Source organism: Lipophrys pholis (genome assembly GCF_963383615.2).
Source record: "Lipophrys pholis genome assembly, chromosome: 5".
Taxonomy (NCBI): Eukaryota; Metazoa; Chordata; class Actinopteri; order Blenniiformes; family Blenniidae; genus Lipophrys; species Lipophrys pholis.
The window spans coordinates 28,612,892-28,633,652 of record NC_137628.1 but is presented as its reverse complement, the minus strand read 5'-3'; the positions used below and the strand labels follow the sequence as shown (position 1 = coordinate 28,633,652).

Sequence of the window (20,761 nt, the reverse complement as noted above, 5' to 3'; positions counted from 1 at the left end):
ACATGTATTTGACCTGGTACTTGAATTGCCCAAGTCCCTGTGTAATATGACAGATATGTCCACTCACAACCCACCGAATGCAAAATGTAATCCTGGTCTGTGACCAGCTGAGGGCAAAAGTCGGCTGCTGTCTCACAAGGTCTGATGTGTGTGGAGGAAATGTGCTTAGGGAAGAACCAAACGTCAATGAAATGCAGCAAAAATCACAGAGATTAACACGTTGTGGACACTTCAGTGAACAACCTGTTCCAAACCTGAGGCACTTTTCAGCAGCACCAGTCGGCATCTGTTATAAAACAACCAGTGCTGCTAGTTTTTCACAAGTTCTAGAGCATGACGCATAACCCCAGCACGATATTGCTCCTGAAATGTGATCAGCTTCACTAATTATTATAAGGTTGTTGTTAAATATGATTTACAGTTTTGTTTGAAGTCTAAATCAATTGAAATCGAGTTTACTTTTGAGAACTTGCTGCAGACTAAAGTGAACCTGCTGGTTACATTTGGTAAAGATCTCTAGTGGGATTCAACATGCCTCACTTCTTGCCTACTACAATAATTATTCAGTCTTTTTTAAAATCTGAATTTAAAGTCTCTTTTCCTGATTGAAACATTTAATCAAATCTTTATTTATCTTGTTGCTTCAAGAAGCTCCTTTGTTCATTCTGTCCAAAAACAAGCTGTTTTATCAAGCTCACTTCTTTTAACATGTTGCATTAAATGTTAATAATTTGACATAAAAAAGTTTTACATTTAATTTTTAATCATATTTCAGAGGGCAATACTGCACTTTGTGTATCTCAACAGCTACAATTATTTTTACAGGTGAAATATCCAGTATACTTAAAAAAAAAATGAATCTAGATCACATTTGAATCTGTAATAAGTCAATAACGTGTGGAGATTTGCAGTAATAAGATGATTCAGGTTGATGTGTTAATGCCAAGTCCTCCACATTATGCAAGTGTTTAAAATATAATTGTTTATTTTGCTGATTAATTGTAGAGCCTTTGGTCATTCTCTGATGCACAATGGCACTCGTGTTTCCAAAGTTCAAACTATTCTGGCATCAGGAATCACTAAGAATTATACCAACAATAACTTTTTATTGCCTGCTGCCTTCTTTCAAAGAAACACCATCGAGCCTTATTTCACCACCGGAGTGTTTCAGGTGACAAGTTTTAGTGCTTCCCCTCAATCCAGCAGTCAGAACTGCTGAATCAACACACCAAGAGTTCTTGCTGAGCCAGAACCACAAAGGGTGTGGAAGGCAAAGGAGGAGGTGGTGGTGGTGGTGGTTATCCTGCGTTGGATCTATATTAAGGAAAGGCAGAGAGTTTACGACATTGAGGTTTGAATTCAAATCCTCCTGAGCCGTCCGGGATGCAGTTGTCCATGCGCATCCTGAGCTTTGTTATACAGAGATTGATGTGTTGTGAGAATGAGAGTGAGGTTTGGGCAGCAGTGCGAGGATGTAACCACGGCTTGTCTGTGGAAAAACGTCCATCTCGTGTGGGTATTTTAGTCGTCTGGGTCACATTCTGAAGGGGAGGATGGACTGCGGCAGGAAAAGCAATGCCAGAATAAAGAATTGAAGAACCTAAAGCTTAGTAAAACTGTGCTGTTTGTAAATTGTTGATTAACATCACGTGAGTTGGAGGTTCAAACTGATAGTGCGTATTGGTGGGAAGTGTAAAAGAAAACCCCAAAACTGGATTTAACCTCCCCCCCCAGATAAGTACATATAGAATGTGCTGTACATCAACCTATGGAAGAAATGCATTTCACACCATAAAACAAAAAACCACAACCACATGTTCTTTCACCAGAGCCGAAGCTGACTTTCTCGTCAGTGAACGAGCCGTTTGTAGGCCGAATGGTCAATTAGTGGTCGTTGCTGTCAGCGTATCAGGGAATGACTTAAGAGGCACTTTTCTTTTTTCTGAGAATAACAAACTGGGTGAGCACCACATTCTTCTGTCTGCTGGTACGATGCACAAGTCGGAGACACGAACGCTGAAAAAGTTCTACGGTTTGCCAGCAGGCAACATTGTTTGTGTTTGATCATTGCAAGACAAGAGAGGGCAGGACGCCGCTATCAAACACACAAAACTGCTGTCAGCCTCCAGCGCCCGCGAGGAGCTGCAGACGCACGGCGAGAGGCTGAATCGGAGCTCTGAGAAGCACATCAAGCTCAATCGCAGCGCGTGTCCGCCAGAGCAGCGATCCTGAGGGAGAGGACTGCTGCCGTCTGACTTAAAGGACACACAAAATGCTTCTCATACCACAGAGAGAACTCATCTAAACTATTCCACTACGCGTATTGTTGTCTGATCTAAGTATATTACAATGTGCGGTTTCAGTCGAATGAATCGGGAGGCGTCTTTATTGTTGGCAGTTCAAGGCCGATTGCTCATCAAGGGTGTGACCTTAGATGGGATGGTTTATTACTCAGCTTCTATTTCAGAATATGTTGTCAGGACCTGCACTTTATTCTTGGACTTAACTCAGACAACTCGCTCACAAATAAATACCAACACCACCAGCGCCAAGTGAGTGGGGAAAATAAATGAGTTTTCATTACTGGCAATATGTTTTCATTAGATAGCATATCGATTCTGACAGCACAATAAGCTAAAGTAAGGCAAACAAAACAAAATCAATAAGGTGATAAACACAGAGGACAACCCCTAGAGTCTAAGGAAATGTTAAAAAAAAAAAGAGAGCGATTACCACAGTAGAATTCTATAGCAAATGCTAGGAAATCTAGTTGCAAACCAATTGATGTGTTTTTTTTATTATATTGTAAAGGAATAGTTTGCTTCTTTCTTTGCGTTTTCACTTGGAATTGTGTAAACGGGGAGTTTGTCATGGAGTGGCTGGGAGGAGTCATCACAGACGCAGTAGGCTTCGACATGATATTAAAGTAGGTGATCAAACATGTCAGACTTTTCCAGCAATTAATGTGAATATGGGGGGAGGTAAATAAACAGTAACACAACACAGGACAGGATCGGTCACAAAATCGAAAGAAGAGATCCCGAGAAGATGGAAAGATTAGAGGATTAAACGTGGAAAATATGTGTTATTATAATATGTGATTGAAAAGTTTATTTTGGGCTATGTGGGCACAAATGAAATTATTCAAAACAACAACAAAAATGCATAATAATAAACACGGAGTGTGACAATCACCCAATTAGGAGGCAAGGTCCAGGTGGTCCAGTGGGTAGTCCTCCAATCCTGGGATCAGTGGTTTGATCTTTGACTCTTAATGAATGCGGTGAATCATTAAATGTGACTTAGTGCAGATTGCTGCTATATTAATATAATAATAATAATAATGGAGTGTGATATGTCATCATATCCTGTTTTGGGTTTTAGACACTGTTGATTGACTTCCAGTTCTGACAGATCGAAACACTAGTTTGTTTATTTTGTAGCATAAACAGTAGTTCATTCAACTTGAACACATCATACTGTCAGCTTATTTAAGAAAAATTTGAATATTTGTTTATAGGACAGAGACTTCAGTCACCAGGAGCATTTATGCATAAATTATAAATCTGCCTTGTGTTCACATTAGTAAATCGACACAACCAGAGAAAATGAGACAGACTATTGGATAAAAGGGTCCCTGATATCAACGTACTTCTAGGATAAACAACAAAACAAAACCAGCTCATTAAGGGTGAAGCTCAGCTCGTACGATTCGGGGAAGACATGTAAAACACTATATTCATCAAATTTGCGGATTAATATGCCAACCGGTGCGCTCGCTGCTGGACATCAAAACACCGGATCATAAAGTTTGTCTCTGTTGACTTCAAAAGTGACTCAACTTGAAATTATACCAAGTTTCATCACATAATATACATGAACAGCAGTGTGTTTTTTTGTTTATATCTTTTACTCTATGGTTAGTATTCCTGTTCTCTCAAAGGAAAGTAGAAAGCAGAATTGTGGACGCAGTCTTAAATAAGTGCTGAGACAAGCTCCTTTTTCAATTAAAGATCAGGGCTTGCTAATTAAATACTGTATACCACATTTTCTCATTCAGATGTTTTTTTTTTTTTTTTTTTTTACACTGAATCTGTGTGTAACTGAATGCAGAAACTAGTGTCCCGGCTTCCACTGTGTCTCAGTCGGGGGTAATGTATTAGTAAAAGCACGGGCTGGATGAGAGAGGCCTGGATTTCACTGCTAAAAGAAGCCAAGTCATCCTCTCCCCCCGAGACGTCAAATAAGGTGCTGCTCATCACTGTCGTTCCCACGGATTCACAACCTCAGAGATGATTCAAAAGATGTTCAGAACGCTTCTGACACTTCTGCACCGCCTCCACATGTCACGTCCTACTTTCAGTCAAACAACGCTTGTGGTTATTCTACATGTCGCGCCGTGATAAAATCTTCTGTCTAATGATGAAGGAGAATGTCACACTGGGAAGTAAATACCCACAATTTCAGACTGAAACCAGGGATGATTGTACTGACATGACAGCGCTAACCACTACATCACCCTGGAGCCTGACTGCATCACTAGTGTAAAGCAATGTGAAGGGAAAAAAACCCCTCTGATATTTCCATTCTAGCCCTGTAATTGCACACATTTGTCAAACATGTCAGTTATGTCAAGGAAAATGAAGGACTGATTGCAAATGTTAGTTCGATACCAAATCACAGTAACTGGATTGTAGCTGGAGGATGCAGGTCAGAGAGTTTTTATGGGCTGTAGTGCTCAATGTCTGCCTTGTTTTTACACACAAACTGAATTTAATCAGCATTTTTTATTTTATTTTATGTGATCTAACAAAGGCGCTGGTAAGATATGTGATTTATGATGTGTTTTACTAGGTAAGGTCAGCGTGTCTACAACCATGGCTGTGTGTGCGTAGGACGCTCAGTCACGATACTGAAATATATCAATAAGACGGAAGGTGCCAGCTGACTGTGGTTCCTGGAGGTGTCTCCAAAATATTCAGCAAGGTTAGCCAGGGCAGTCCAAATGGAGCCAGCAGCGTCATGGAAGTCATGGTGTGCCGAGATGAGCTGCGGCTCCGCTCCCAAACATTCAGTCATTTACATTTTATCTGCCGGTAAGGACACTGTGCTTCCTCTGATAATGGCTGAGCCAGTTTAAAGCTGGTAAAAACACCACTGCCATCATCTACCTCAGAAACAGACCTCAATCGCTCATTTATTGTTAATGTGCCTAAATTATTTGTGATTGGACAGGCAGCAGCCGCAGCAGCACTCCACGCAGACGACAAAGAATTGTGACCGTTTCAAATGAATCAATATCAAGTATCCTCTCTGCCTGCTGTCTCCACCTCCCTCATCTTAATGGTAACACTGTCCACAGGGTGGATTCAATCTATTTTATTGACAATCTACAATCAATACTGTTTAGGAAGAGACTGGGAGACACAGCTGAGGCGTCAGCTGTGAGAGTCAGTCCCACAGTGAATTAATGAGGAACGTGAATCAAGAGCCTGAAACAGAGGTTGAGTCAAAGAAAATATAGCGACGCATTCGTCACCTCACATCACCTCAAGGTTTTCAATTGAAGACACTGCAGAGGCTGGAGATGTCTGACGTTCCCTCGACACTTCCTGTCCATTATTGGAAATGACTCACCACGTACAGACAACTTATTCCAACTTACCACTTTCACGACACAATCAATAAAGCGGTTTGCTTAAAATATAAATGTGTGGCACTTTACAGACACACTATCCTCCTTAATGCGTCAGGCTTTAAATTCCAAGAGTGATTGAAAACGATCCTAAAACACCAAACACCACAGGGAGAACTAATGGCTTGTTGGGTCTCGGCTTTAACAGACGTTTGCATCATCATGCAAACAAGCACTAATGCTCTGAACAGAAACGCTGAGTCAGGTTCAGCTAACGGCAGAGAAGAAACAGCAGACAAGTGTGAAAAATGCTTGTTTTTGTCTCTTATGCTTTGTGAATGCTAAAGAAAAGATATAAATGATGCAGTTGGATTAAAAGTTTCTCGTTGTATTGGTGTTTAGGGTTTAGGTAGCTGTGGCGTTACAGATCTACTGCTGTGCGTCTACCTTCCCAATGGAGAATTACATCTGCAGGAACACAAATGGATAAAGCCAATGACACAAGCATTAATGCCGAGGTCAGACCGGCAGCACCGACTTCATTTGGACTAATGCTTGGCTACAGAGCTCACTGACATGATTGAGTCTCGTCCACAAGACTCGCAGACTGAAATCATATCAACACATTCCAGAGATTCCGAAGACCCCTGCAGCTCCAGAGGTTCACTGTTCAGACTTAACAAAAAAGGTAATTTTCACACCTGAGCTCACAGGAAGCAACTCCCCTCCTAGTTTGGTTACTTTGCCTGAGAATTCATCCGCACGTCTAAGCAAAAAAAACTAAAATTCATCAATCAATCAATTGATTACAGAGATCATCAGTTCCACAAACTGCGTCAGCTTGGTGTTGATAACTGAGCACACAGGTTCCTCCACATCTAAAACAGAGTGTGTCTAATGTTTTTTAAAAACACAAAGTGCATGAATAAAACGTCTGTCTCATAACTGGAGTATCAAGGTAAACTATCTTTAATAATCACTGGTGCACTCTCGGTGAACCAACAAGGTCATCGGGAAGAAAATCTTTTTTCCCCCCGGTGTTGAACACTTAGGGCAAATGTGAACGTATTCATACTATAATTGGATATGTGAATTGTGATATGCTACATAAACAGAGCAAAGTATGGCAGCTGCTTTCACACTGAGCTGGGAAACGTCAGAAGTCAGACAAGTCTGTCCATCAAAATCTATGGAGCTAAATCCAGGATGGTTGTGCAAATTATGCATTCATAATCTGTAGAGTTCACATCCGTCTACCTTGTATCCTGCTCCCTCAAACTTGCTGGAGCCTGCAACCACACCATGTAGCATCGCATTATGTAATAACGGTGCAATAATGTAATATATTTTCAACTCATTATGTAATAATGTCGCATTTTGTAATAAAACTCTTCAACACGTTTTCTAACAAACTTTAATTTTGTAATAACTTATCACATATCGCAACAGTTATTACAAAATGTGGGTTAATTGATTAAATGCAATCAGTGGCACTTACAATCTGGTTTCATTTCTTCAGGAAAATAGAAATGGCTCGTGCAAAAACCGATTGGCTTGTAACTTTAAAAAGCTTCCAGCCACAATGGCAGCTGATCTAGAAAGTTAAACCTGATTTAGAGCTTCGCATTGCTATGTTGGCAGGACGTGAGCAAAAGCAAAGAGTGACATGAAAAAGAATCATGTACGGTATGTAGATAAAGGACAAAATGTATTACATAACGCACCAAATTATTACGTGTCACACGTTAAACAACAATATCAAGTGACAATATTGTCTCTGTTCTGCCCTTGTTCAACTTCATCCACATGTTAACTCGCTTATGTTACATCTACATCCAGTTATTGATTCATATTCTCCTCTCAAGCACAACTAAACAAATTGTTTGACAATATAAGTCTGCAAAACACTTCACCAAGTCAGCTGCATTTTGCATTCAACTCAATGAGCTCCAGGTCAATTAGAGAATCCGTTAAAATAATTGCTGATGACAAGTCAGACTTTGCCTTTGTCCTAAATCTTAAAAGGTGACAGCAACTGTAAGTAACTGATTGGAGATCAATGAACGCTGCAGACCTTCTTTAGTGTTGGGAGATCAAACCTGCTCTGTGCTTGTTTTTGCCTTTTCCCACTCGCTGTACAATCACAAATTACTATCACTTCTCACTGGGGTTCTCTCTCTCTCTCTCTCTCTCTCTCTCTCTCTCTCTCTCTCTCTCTCTCTCTCTCTCTCTCTCTCTCTCTCTCTCTCTCTCTCTCTCTCTCTCTCTCTCTCTCTCTCTCTCTCTCTCTCTCTCTCTCTCTCTCTCTCTCTCTCTCTCTCTCTCTCTCTCTCTCTCTCTCTCTCTCTCTCTCTCTCTCTCTCTCTCTCTCTCTCTCTCTCTCTTCTCGTCTGAGCTCTCTCCTCTCTGCTTCTGTATCGTCTCATTAGACACACACAGATAAAAGATCGGCAATACAAGGATTGTCTGCAGAGCAAGAGAGTCATCTGGGATGAAAAAAAAATTGCTTGCGAGCACAGTTCAGAGAAACCAATCCAATCCGAAATTTTAAAATTCTGGTTTGGATAAACATATAACCGAATATATAACTTCAGAAGGTAAAACATGAAGATTGTGGAGCTCCGGCTGTGTAAAGGCAGACGTAACGTAATAAGAACTGAGTTTCCAAAGGAAAGAGTAAAGAGGGACAGGAAAGTCCACGACTTTAGGGTTCTAAAAGACGATCTTAAAAGGCATAATGTGACGGATGACGGGAACACGCTTCAGTTTTCTTGCACACTTTCCAGTCGCCCATGTTTCCTCATGTGGGATCGTTGTGCTTCTCCTGTGGCAGTGCCATGAGATGGCCACGTTCTAATTGATGCTTTATATATAAAAACTGAATTGACCCGTGAGTTGTGCGGATATGGGTTTTGTTAAGCCGGAATGAAAAGCTACAAACCGAGCAGCTTGCTTGAAAACAAAAACCTGGGTGCGAGTCTGGATGGGGTGTTGATGGGAGACAGGACGCCACAATAGGGCCGGTAAAGTAATAAAAGGTGCTTGTGTTTGGGTCCCGGTTCCCGGGGCGGCGAACAAGCTCCGTCGGCGTGTCGGGTTACGTCGAAAGACGGCCAAAGAACGATATCATTCAAAACAAATAATACCGTCTTGAGTTACTGAAAAGTCAGCTCCTTCCTCGCCTTACAATGACAGGCGGCGCAGAATCGCAGCATGTTTTGTCTCGTTAAAAATACATTTTGTGCAAATGGGAAAATGCAAACTGGGTCACAGTGTGCCAGCGACACGATGGCTGTGTGGAGGAAAAGGTTTGAGAGAGGCACACACACACACACACACACACACACACACACACACACACACACACACACACACACACACACACACACACACACACACACACACACACACACACACACACACACACACACACACACACACACACAAAACTTATTTTTCCTCCATGAAGCAAGATGATTTGGTTAGAAGGACAAATAATGAGATAACGTATCTTTAGAAACGAAACCTCCACTTAAAGGGACATTCCCCACTGGAGTCATCATTCCTCCTGGCATTTCATGACCTCGAGCAACTTGTGCTTGTCGGGTGTGTTTTAAAGTAGATATCTTTGTTTGCGGCTCCTGAAATGTGACCCCATACAACAACATGAGTGCTATTGTTTTATTCATGCAGGCAGTGGCTCACTGTGCTTTCAGGATTCGTCTATATTAAAAGAAATGAGCTCTAGAGTTACTGAAATGCGACTCTGCTTCATTCTTTTATTCATTTGTGTGGAGTAGGTTAAAGGTAACGAATGCAGAGCCGAGGAAGGGCCCGGGACAAAGGCAGAACAAAAGGATGCAATGAGGTGATTAATAGCGGTAGAATAAATGATTTATGTTACAAAAATAAACTAGGAGCAAGAGTGATGCTGCTATTTCTGCATAAAACTAACAAAGATCTGTGAAATTGTAATACTCAGCTTTCTAGAAACCAATAAGACAACGATTAGTATCCACAGAGAAGAAGTGATTAGCTGTTCCTTTAATGGCTCCATGATGATGATTAACAGTTTCAAAGCCACTGAATATAAAAGAGGAACTGCCACGTTTTATTATTGGATGTTTATATACAAAACAGAATTACTTAATTCCCCTAAACTAAAGGAAATGTGTGACTGAAACAAGATAATCAATGTCAAGAACATTTCCTTTTAAACTGTCTGTCATTATTAGGTTCTCCCCCATAAGGATGCGTCCTTTTTCAAAATCAAAACTGATCTGACAAAGTGTTTGAACTGTGATGGGCTGGTGACCCGTCCTGGGTGTGCCCTGCCCTTCTCCACAGATAGCTGGGATTAGCACCAGCGCCCTGGACAGGATAATGTGGTATAGAGGATGGATGGATGGACTCTCTCGCAACACTCGTTGCATATTGTTAAGCACAGGTTGCTGCATTAAAACACCAATTAAAAGATGAAGTGCTGTCTCTGTCCAACTATTTTATCTACATGTTGAATAGCTGTATTGTTACTGTAGGTGGAAACAAGCTCTGGCACAGAATATATCTTATGTTGTCATACAGCTGTAAAATACTGATATAAAGACTTTTGACACTTAATTTGGAGGAAAATGTTGGAAGTTGAGTATGAAATTCAATAATATTGGGATCCTGCACTAGTAACTTTATTAAATTGAACTAATCAAAGTTCATTAAAGTCTCCTTGGGGAAATTCCTTTTCCACATTGACCTATTTCTAGAATGTGATGCTCTGGGGAGTTCGTGGGGGTCAAGGGTCAAGTTCAGGGACCCACAGTGGTGATTCGTCCAAACTCTTCAGGACTCCTCAAAGTCCACTTCTCTAACTGCCATGAGGAATTTAGTTGCTATAGCGCCAACATTACTATATTTAAAGTTAACTTTAAGACAAGTTTAAAATAGATTAATAATATAATAATAATACATTTTATTTGTTAGTGCCTTTCATACACCAAAGGTCACTTTACATTCCATGTTAAAATTGCAGATAAAAGCAAGTAAAACATATTAGTAAAAACAAAACATCTTTGTTATTAATTTGTGGCTCACTTCCCGCTGCTCTGTCACAGAGACAAAGTAAACAAAGTGCCTCTATAATCTCACACCAGGAACAAACGTTGAAATAGTTTAAACCCGGCTGCTCTCGTCGTTTCCCTCCAGTCTGACTCCGATCCAAACTTTCTGCTCCGGTTGCTAACGAGAAACTCACCGTCTCCATGGAGCCGCTGTTGCCGGGCAGCGCGCTCCCGGACGGCGCGAGCCCACTTCTCCGCCTCGTCCAGGTTGGCGCGCGGGTCCTGCAGCGCCGCGAGCCGGAAGCACTGCTCGACCCTCTGCCGCGAGACCCCGGAGCTCATCCAGCGCCGCCGCAGCGGGTAGAAGTACACGGACAGGTACGCCGCCGGGTCCGCGGGCTCGTTGCCCCGGTACGCCCGGCAGCCGACGCAGTCCTTCAGGCTGAGCACCGCATTGCTCCGCCCGACAGGTGCCGCCGTCAGCCGCTGGACGACCAGGTCCCGCTCGGTCAGGTTCACGGAGCACCGGACTTTTCGGTTACCGGTGAGCGTGAATTCCCCGTACAGCGTGACCGAGCTGATGCTGGGGAATCTCTCCAAGTCTGTCCTCCTCTCGTCCATCCTGGGAGGACCGGGACGCGGGGAGCTGCGGGTCCGGGACACGGCAGCGCGGTCACATCGCTCCCGGAGTGCGGAGCTGCGGACTGACTGTCAGCCGGCTGCTGCTGCTGCTGCTGCCGCTGCTCGGACCTGTGAAGACCAACACACTGACTGCGGCCGGATCCGCCCACTTTTCAAAATAAAAGCACCGTGTGCCTATCAGCGTGCCTTTGGTCGAGGCCTCTTCGCCAACAAAAGTTGGGTGAGAAGACTGTTTTTGTCTGTGCCTATTTATTTATTTATTGGTATGTATATAGTGTATGTACGTACGTACGTACGTAAATAAATAGGCACAGACGTACATACGTATGTCTGTATTTGACCAACTTTTCGCAAAAATTAATCACCCGAATTGCAATAAATTTATTATCATCAAAGGATCAATCCATTAGACTTTGGGATGCCTTGCAGCCTCTCCGTAGCCTGGTAGCTGAGCCGTTAGTCTGCATGTATTTATTTATTTATTGGGTTATAGGGATGTATCCTACCAACTTTCTGCAAAAACTGCTCTACCAAATTGCATGAAATTGTCAGGGATTATTTGTCATCATCCAAGGACCAGTTGATTTGATTTTGGGATGATAACCGCATACCGTTTCTGAAGAAATCTCAAAAAACTGTGAAACCATTTCCCATACAAAGTGGATGAGAGAGGCACCTCATGGATGAGATCCAAGGAGATCAGTGTCTGTTGCCATGGAGACGCTCCCAGCTCAGTGCTTCACAGGGATGTAGCTACTTGACCTACCTAGTTGGCATCGATATGAGTGAAGGTATGTGCTTTACCGAGTGCAGTTGTGGTTAATCCATTAACCAGAGAAAGAATGTTACACGACAGAAAACAAAGTTATATGAACTCAATAAACAGGGGAAGGAATTTACAAGAAAAGGAAAGATAATTACAAGAAAGAAATTACTCATAATCAAAAAACAATTAATTAAAATGCAAAACAGTACCAAATATGAGAAGCAAAGAGATGTAAAAGATATATAATATGCAAATATATATGTATAAAACATATACAATATGACTCGTTATACTCAGTATTAATGTGATACTCTTATTTATGTAGCCGGTTGTTTTCCGGTGTGTTTCAGGTGTTTACAGCTGACTTGACTCTGACTGCAGTTCTCGCTGAAGTTTGGCTCCGTGTAGCGCAAACCTGTGAAAACATGACCTCTGCTGCCCCCTAGCGGTGATTATATTAAAACACAATCACCAAATCAATCAGTTAAATTACATTTTCTTTAAGCTGGTTGTGACGTATGAGGAGAACTTTGTTTGCGAAGGTCGTGAAGAAACAACCAACTGCTACAACATGGAAACGTTTTGTTGGTCATTTCTATTCCATATATCTAAAATACACACATTGCTGCGCCGTTTAACGGATGTGTGTCACAATAAGTGTTATAGAGAGGATGAATGGATGAATTTCACACAAAAATGTCAGGAAAAGTCCACTTCTGAAGTGATGGCACTGTCCTCTGCTATACATGTTGGAGTTAAAATGATCTAAAATGTTTTATTAGTGTACAATAACTTATTAAATCTCCCCCTTCTCCATAAATAATAGTTTTTTTAAATTAATGTTTTTGCTTCCATGTATTTAATAATCAATTCATTTAAACATGTTGTATTATATTAAGACCAATTATCTGTTGAAAATGTATCCATAAAATGTTTTTTTTAATAATATGAAATATAATATACAATAAATATAATGAGGTATTGTCATGACTATGGAATGATACTTTTCAAAATAAATATAGACATGTCATATCAGATGACATGTCAGATCCATTTATTTTTACTCAATAGACAGAACAATCCTATTTTTGGTCCATCAATACTTGATATCTGACCCTATCGGAAATACAGATTCTTATTCTACTTTAAATATACATATATACAATTCATTCATTTTGTTGCTTTCATTAAAGCAAAAAGGTTTTTGCTTCGCCCTTTTTTCGCCCGAAATTGTGCAATTTCCTACATGATTGGAAGGGAACAGCCAGAAGATAAAATGTCTCTTACTTGACAATAATGAAAAGCTAGATAGATAGATAGATAGATAGATAGATAGATAGATAGATAGATAGATAGATAGATAGATAGATAGAACTTACAGTAATCCAGTTAAAATTTTCAGTCTATAACAAAGTTTCTTTAAATTGATGAATATTAGTACAATCTTTTAAATCCTGTATTTGGGAATTTCAGATTTGTAAGACAACACATTTGTTTTTGTTTCTTGAGCATGATTGGCAGTGTTCTATTATTCTATTATTTCTGTAAGTTTTATTAACCCCGAATGTTCCTCGGAATTGAACTCTGTGGATGAGTCGAATTGCTTTTTTTTATTTTTTAACAAAGGCCTTTGGTCCACCTGCTTCGTTGTCCAACATTAGTTTGACCTCAGCACCTGCTGCTCTCCGGGGCAGCTGGCCTCAACTCCACCTTGATCTTCTGTGGAGTCACTGGCTGGGAGGGAAACCTCTGTTCTGGGAGCGAGAGCGCCCCCTACACTCGCTGCTCCAGCGTCAAAGCCTTTTGGGACGTAAACCCAAAGTGTGCCAGTGACACTCAATTCACTTTTGTAAAAGTGATTGAGTTGAAAAATTGCTCCTTGAAATGAATCGGGGATTATTGTTTGAAGTGATGCAGTGAGAACTTTCCACCGCACTTGTACGAATGTATTATTTCTATTTTGGATGCGTAGAACGAGTCTGTTGTTTGGGAAGGCTCCCTGTTCTCTGACGAGAAGACCTAATATTTCTGGGTTTATTTGGGACGCCAAGTACCAATATGAATAAAGCTGATCCAATGAAAAGGACGAGTGTGTGAGAGAGAATTAAAGAGGTTAGAATTGAATGAATATTGAAAATAGAAAACAATAAAAGATTACGACTGCTCACACTCCGACTAGTCTAGTTGCCACAGATGACATTTTCAATCACCACAAGTGATAATGTGATTCATCCCCTGCAGCCATTTGTCCACGTCATGTGGGCCGGCGGGCGCAGCTGGATCTCCTGAGACTCCCCCTGCACGCTCTGCTCTCCCTGCACTCCAAGGTGGTCTGACAAGGTGCCTGGAACACACAGCCACACAGTGAGACCTTCTAAAGGCCAAACAGTGAACAGCTCTGTGACAATTTCACACAGGGTGACAGAGGTCCAACAACACCGCAGGTATTCAAAAAGTCAGTTTGTGGCTCCCTCGTCTTCGCCAGCCCCTTTTATTTATATATATATATATATGCAACTTATTTTCAATTAATAAACAGCTCGGCAGTTTCCCTCAGTTTATCATAATAACTGTCAGATGGAAAAATAAAAAAAACCCTGAAGGCTGCATAAAGTAAAATCACCTGATCACATTACCTGTCACTCTGCAGATCATTTAAGGTGATAGTGTAGAATTAAATTACTGTTTTTTGTAAAAAAAAAAAAAAGAATTGTGCATCTTTACTTCAGTTTAATAATATTTCTATCAACATTGCTGAACCGTACTGGAATTATTTGAATCAAACTGTTAAACAGGTGTCAGACACGTTTCAGTTCAGTGTCCATATACAGCCTAAATAACTGCATTCATATCTTTGTTTAGTTCAAAACTCCACACAGGTAAAGTGTCAGTACAGCCACATGCTCACACTCCTGAGCTGACAGTGACGTCTTCCTCTTCGTTCAGTGGCGTGCACAGATAGACACTAGGTGGCGCTAGAGCACTTGCCCTTTGCCCTCTGAAAATGAAAGAATTCATTCATAATGACCAAAAAAAAACTAAAACAACCAGTGACCATGTAAATGCAGCTAATTAATGTGTAGGAGTTTATTTTAAACTCTGTCAAGGTCATCCTATAAGCCAGCTTCCATGTTATGCTGGGCTGGATTTGGCTCAAAAGCCAGAAACACACCCTTAAATATATTCTATCATTAGATTCATACTTTCATACTAGGACCTGTGTAAAATGTACAAAAACATTATTATTAGTTATTGGCAAATACTGATTGAAATTATAACAAAAAAAACACATATAACATGTCAACAGTGTGACATATTTGCATTTTACAGTCTTAAAAGGTTTTACATAGCGAAGTACTTCCCTTCTTCTCAAAACATTATTTGGAGTTCTGGGAAGTAAAGAGACCGATATTTGAGTTTGGAAGAGGAACGTTGTTCTCATCACATTTCTGTCTGTCTGATGTAGAATCAACAACTTCCTGGAATGAGATCAGAGCACATGTTGTATTAAAACGTTTAATGTGCCTTTATATATTCTACATATTGAATCTTTTAGTTTGTCAGCTGTGTTTGTCTTTGATAACTGTGTAACTGTAAGAGCAGAGAGGCTGGAGTTTAACCTGGGGATGTAACTCGGTGGAAATGATTAAACTAGTTGTTTGTGTCTCTCTTGAGCAACATTTAGCTCCAGTAGTTTTTCCCAATAGGGACCAACTATAAACTATTTAGCTTCTCTGAATTGGATTTTCTTTTTTTTCAACCTGTTACGTAAAAACCAAAAACAAACACATTTTCAATTCAGTTCAGTTTGAACGCCACCTTGTGAAAGCAGCAGTTGCTTTGAGCGACAAACCAGCAGATGGCAGCGTCACACACAAGATGAAACGGTAATCACCACGTCACAATGCCTTTGATAAAGGAATGGAGGCACTTTAATGAATCTTATGCAGAAGTAAAGACACGAAAGACAGTGAGATGAGAATTTCCGCTTCATCAGCAAGAATGAAAATGACTTTGGTTCTGTTTCTGGTTAAAGCAAATGGAGCTACACGATTGTCCAAGGCAGTGGTAATTGTTTTTATTCTCCACATTTCTTCCCTCTGGCATTTACTTTTCTGCAAACAAATGACTCTACGTTTTGTCATGAATGCCACCATGGGAATCCATTACTGGCAACATGAGTTATCTCATCACTGCAATAATGCAAAAATATATATATATATATCTGAGGAAATAATGACAAAGTTGTCTGACTTCTTGAGCAAATCAAAGTCATTGTTGCTCTCTTGTTTGACTCCAGGCGGCGGCACGTGATTGGCAGAGAGGAGAAGAAGAAGAGGAGGAGGAGGGGGAGGAGGAGGAGGAGGTATGCATACATGCAGATGGGAATTAGTGGTCCCAGTAAACACCTGGAGCCAGAGGGGAAATGAGATGATCTCATTCACATGCAAGTCTCGTGTTGCTAAAATGACTCTGCTCTTCCTCCACTTTAGGATATAGGAAGACATCACCTTAATTCCTGCTCCTGCCGCAAATGCACTTTTGTGGAGGGTTTTTTTCCCCCTCCTTTTCTTTTCTGAAAAACATTGAGGGTTTTACTCTGAATATCAATATGTTATGTAATTTGCCACAACGGAGGAGAAAAATGTGAGAAAAACCGTGCCTGTTTCTTCAGCGTGAGATCATTACTCGCACTATGGCTTTTCACAACAAAAGGGGCCTTTCATTCCAAACTGCAGGGTAGATGCTGATTTCCTAAAAAGCTATTGATTGAAAATGGCACAGCTGAGGAGCGGCAGAGGAGCCATGAATGCAGACAGCCGATTCTCACTTCCACCGTTTTTCCAGCTGTGAGCTGTATTGCTGCCCGGCGTCAAGGGGGTGGATCTCACAGGAGATCTTTGGTGTATGGCGTGTTGGAGGGTTCCTCTGAATTCACACACGTCCCGGCTTTCTGTAATTGCCGTCGCCGGCAATCCTCAATCCTCGCCATCTGGAATCTTCTCCCAAACCCGAGAGCAATGACACAAGTTTTAATATCTGATACGGAGCCATTCAGGGGAGGTTCGGCGCCGACGTGGGCTCACTATATATCAATACATTATGGTGATTGAAGCTTATGTAACATGCCGATTATTCACACACGCAAACACACTCGGTTTACGTTTCTACGCCTTGTGGGGACAATAAAGTGACTCACATTCATGTAGTGCGGGCTTACCCTGAACCTAAAGCTGATTCTACCTGTGCACTCTGAAGAGGAGATGCATGGTTTTCAAGTCAAAGCATTTTGTTAACGTGTGTTATCACACATTGTGGAGTCAGGCTTTGGCCCCCACCAATATACAAGAACAAGCCCACACACACACACACACACACACACATACACACACACACACACACACGGGCGGAGTGGGAGGCGGCGATGTCATAAGCCTCAGTATTTAGTTAGCATTGGCATCCAACATGACAGGCTTCCCGTCTGGGTGACTTAGCTCTGATGGCTCGCAGAAGGTTTCGCCTGTCTGCCCGGCTCTCCTTCAGTTGCCCCTTAATTCTGCTCTGTTTCTTCAGATTGCCCGCCGCCTTTTGTCGAGGCACTGCCACAATTATGTAAGACTTATGTAAACCTGCCTCTGCTCACCAACAGTGAAACGTCTCCAGCTCCAGCTCCGAAAACCACAGATTTTACCGCCAATAACCAGTGTATGGCGACTGCACATCCGCCTCTGGGCGAATTCGATCATCGAAAACTAATAAAGTTGTCACTGCGGAGTGGAATTATTGATGGTCGACGTTAGCATTATTCATGAATCTGAGATTATTAGAGGTGAGTGCCAGCATGCAGTCACAACAGCAGGTTTTTTTTTTTTTTTTTTTTAACTGTATTTGACTTCACATATTTTGTCATGAGCCAAAATACTCCATGATGTTCATCCATCAGCACGACGATGGAGCAAGATGAAACACCAGAAGATCGTCATTGTCATCTAATCGTCACACCCATTCCCATGGAAAGTCATCAAATAGTGACATTACCATCTGAACTGAACCGGTGGTTCTGACAGAAGGACGCTGCCAAGCTAAAAAACAAAAAAGCTTTATTATATCCGGAACAAGCGCATGGCGGCGTGCACACAAACCAAGCAGTGTTTATTAGAAATGTTCCACTGCGCCCACTGCCTCTCTCTATTTAAAGTAAATGCATGTCAGTCTCTGGAGGCTTCAGGACTATCCTCATTGAACTCCTGAAAATGCCAAATTCTGATCTGTTTTCCGGTGGTTTGGTTCATTAATCAGTTCATGATACAGGATGACTCCCCCTTAACCAAACACACGCAGTGTTTTACAACGCTGAGATTTTTTTGTAGCGCCACGTGGTTGTGCAAGTGTTCGCGCTCTCGCCTCGTAGCGGGAAAGCCGGTTTAGATCCTCGTTCCGGTTGAGGGGTGTAGAGCCGCGTTATGTAATAACAGTGCATATATGTAATGTAATACATTTTCAACTAAAGAAAATGTAATAATTTGGTGCGCTATGTAATAAATCATCAAAATTGATGCCTTAATTAGAAAAGCCCTGATACCATCAGGATAACATTAAGCTTTCCAGCTGAATTAGGATTTATTAAAAAAACTAAAAACAAACTAGAAGGACGTTTTATTGCTCAAGCCTAAATCAAAAGTAACTGTATTCATTATAATGGAGAATTTGTTCACAAGCTACAAATTAAAGCTTCACTAATTATTACTGACACTAACATTAAAGACATAAACACATGAAATGTGCATTATTTTATGTAATTATTATATATGATGCAAAGTATAAAAACACAAAAACATTGATTACACTATTGTATATTGCACTATAATTACATAATTCGGCTCGACACACCTGCATTTTGTAATAACTGTTGCAATATGTAACAAGTTATTGCAAAATGCGGCAGATTTTTGCAAAATGTGGCGTTATTACATAGAGTTGAAAATGTATTGCATTATTACACATTGCACCGTTATTACATAATGCGAGGTCTGACTCTTACTGCGCCAAGTTTGCATGTTCTCCCTTCACAACCACGGGATTCCTCCAGGTACTTGAATTTCCTCCGACCATCTAAAAACTTTGGTTTGAGGTTAAATGGCGACTCTCGATTTCCTCAAGTGTTAAATGAGGTTTCTCTGTATTTAATGTACTTTTCATAGCATCTTTCTCGGACCCTAGATTGTCACCGAAAATGTCAGATTTTTTAAGGAGTATTATTTACTTACTCTGCAATCGTTTGCGATGAACATAAACAACTGACGGTCACAACCAGCTGCGGAATAAATCCATCTTTGGTCGAGATTGTAAAATGCATGACATGCCCCGGCAGGTTGTTAGACGAGGACTGAAGCGGCTCACAAACTGATGTCAGAAGAGGGAATGTTGAAACTTACCGTGAGGGAATCACAAGTCATGCTGACAAAGATAACCTTGTTTCTGTGACTCTTTGGAGGATCTGCAGTTCATTTAATGGAATGCAGGAATATTCATTTTGTCTGTAAGGTGTCAGCACTGCCCAGCGTGCTTTAGATATTTGTTCTGCAACGTTTCCCCCTTCAAGCTTTTCAGTTGACATAATATTTCTTTGAAATATTTGGCTTTCTTCATCACTGCTCGTGAGGGTGTGTTGTGCTGATGACTCAGACCTGTTATGTGATTTAAATGTTCAAATCTACAATTCAAGTAATGTTGCAAATGTTTAGTTTGAGTTGCATTTTTCTTTTAATAGAGTTACACCGACCCAGGAGTCGTTTTTCTGGCCACCCAACCAATGAGACGAGCGGTGACACACAGTCACACCTGAAGAGTCACTGACTGGCCGGAACATGCATGGTTTTAGATATAGGGGTCCAATTATTGTGGAGGAAAACACACACACACACACACACACACACACACACACACACACACACACACACACACACACACACACACACACACACACACACACACACACACACACACACACTCTCTCATGCTGGGATGCATGCGAACATGTTTAGTAGTAGTATTTTAGTCAGTCAACCAAATACGTGACACAATTAAACAAAAGGCAAAACAAAACAACAAAAACAATTTGTCAACTTATTTTGTCAATGTGACGACATCCTTCTTAGAATTTGTGAGGCGGAACTTGAAGCTTCTACAGTTAAAGCACCAAAACAATTAATTCTCAAAACTGAACACAGTACGATTTATGTCCATTTCAGAGGAGAATTTTCTTTACAAATTTAAACTGTCCTTTAAGGGAACACAGTGGATTTTGTCATTCCTGAATAAGATATTTTACAAAAATAGTGAGCTTAAACCACCTTTTAAATGTTTTAAGCATAGTCTATTTTCTTTCTTTAATTATCCTCCAAGTTGTTCCATAAAGTCACACCTTTCACAGAAACGCATCTACTTTTGTTATTCGTTCTTGCTTTATTTTTAACAAAGATTCCAGCGCCCCTGAAAACTGCACATAGAGAATCTCCCAGTGTCAGGCCGAGACTCAAACTGGAAACCTCCTGGCTATGAGGTGGCTCTGCTCGCAGCTACGTTACTGGAGAAATAAAGTGAATTCTAGAACCGGTCCAGGCGATTGTTCTGTTTGTATTGGGTTAAAGGAAGATTTGAATG

The 20,761-nt window shown here is 41.0% G+C and overlaps 1 protein-coding gene across 1 annotated transcript in view; it reads right to left on the bottom strand.

Annotated features, from left to right (window-relative positions):
- LOC308110506 (sphingosine kinase 1-like) overlaps positions 1-11,419 on the bottom strand; it is a 36,916-nt gene extending 25,497 nt beyond the window's left edge. The window contains exon 1 of the mRNA XM_080464831.1: positions 10,884-11,419. Coding sequence (XP_080320957.1) covers positions 10,884-11,310 — 427 coding nt within the window. The 5' untranslated portion in view covers positions 11,311-11,419. The remainder of the gene's footprint in view (positions 1-10,883) is intronic.
- Positions 11,420-20,761: the final 9,342 nt, after the last annotated feature.